General features: G+C 60.9%; 1 protein-coding gene across 1 annotated transcript in view; it reads right to left on the minus strand.

The window, feature by feature from the left end:
- Nucleotides 1-893: 893 nt before the first annotated feature.
- The window catches only part of GJB3 (gap junction protein beta 3), a 795-nt gene continuing 434 nt past the window's right edge, over nucleotides 894-1,254 (minus strand). The window contains exon 2 of the mRNA XM_009634974.1: nucleotides 894-1,250. Within this exon, the coding sequence (XP_009633269.1) occupies nucleotides 894-1,250 (357 nt within the window). The remainder of the gene's footprint in view (nucleotides 1,251-1,254) is intronic.

Genomic DNA, 1,254 nt, shown 5'->3' on the forward strand with positions numbered 1-1,254 from the left:
CGGGTTTACAGCGTGCAGAGCAGATCCCAGTGCCTACAACCAACAAGACGTTTATTGGCCTTTTGGATCCATAGCTGATGCTGCGTGATGTGTCCGTCTGAGGCAAGGGGGGGTTGCAAGGGCACCGAGGGAAGCGACAGAGTCAGCAAGGGCATTTGGGCAGGACATCGGCACAGCACTTGCATGAGGAAAGTGGGAAAAGCTGCTCCTGCCCCAGTATTGGCAAACTGGGGACCGTCACTGCACTGGGCGACGCCAGCCCTGACCGGGCACTGACCGATGCATTTGTGCACAGCATGGGAGCAGCAGAGCTAGAGGACCCAAGAGAAGCTGTTGGGACATGGGAGCCCCCATGCTCCCTCCCGCCCGCCCCACACGGCCTCTGTGCGTCGTTGTGAGGTCCCAGCCCCGTGGCACCATCACGTGCAGCCGGCAGAGCTCCGGGGCTGCCCTTGCCTTACCTGCATCTGCTCAGGCACCCATGGGCCTCTCTCGGGGGGCTTCAGTTTGCTGGGTTTGGTCATTTTTCATACGGGTCGACTCTTGAGGGTTCAGGGACTTGGCAGGCTTGAAAAGCTGCTGTGCCAAGGGGAAGGTGAACCAGCTGGGACGGGCAAGCTCACAGCTCCTCTCCTCTGTGGAAAGAACAGACACTCTCAGGCATGCCCACGGGCAACTGGCACCCACCTGCCGCCGAGCGTGCCCACACCACTGGGACACCCGGGGACGTGCCCATGGTCCCAAGCAGGAGAGTTGCTGTGGATGTGTCCCCCTCCCCTTTAGAGCCATCAAGGTCCCGGCTGAAGAGTCCGGTGGTGGCATCACCAGTGGCCACCTCTGGGGCCAGCCATCCCTGGACACGTCGCCCTCCCTCTTCCCCTCCCATCACCCCATCAGATGGCAGCCAGGCTGGGAGCCGAGGCCCACAGGGCTGCCACACACCTAGTCTGGGACTTGTTGTCCTTCTCCTCTGTCTTGAGGTGGCACCGGCAGGTGGAGGCCTTGCTGTAGCTGACGGAGCGCTTGGTGGACTTCCACTTCCGTGCTCGCCGCACAACCCGCTTGAAGATGAGGTAGAAGATCTCACAGACGGTGAGGACGATGCAGATGGAGGAGGCTCCAACCATGAAATAGGTGAAGACTCTTTTCTCGGTTGGCCGAGCAATGTAGCAGTCTACAGTGTTGGGGCAGGGGGCCACGTTGGCGCATTTGACCAGCCGTGGCAAGTCGAAGCTGTCCCACATCTTGTGGAGG

This window comes from Egretta garzetta, unplaced genomic scaffold, assembly GCF_000687185.1.
Source record: "Egretta garzetta isolate BGI_Z169 unplaced genomic scaffold, ASM68718v1 scaffold243, whole genome shotgun sequence".
Taxonomy (NCBI): domain Eukaryota; kingdom Metazoa; phylum Chordata; class Aves; order Pelecaniformes; family Ardeidae; genus Egretta; species Egretta garzetta.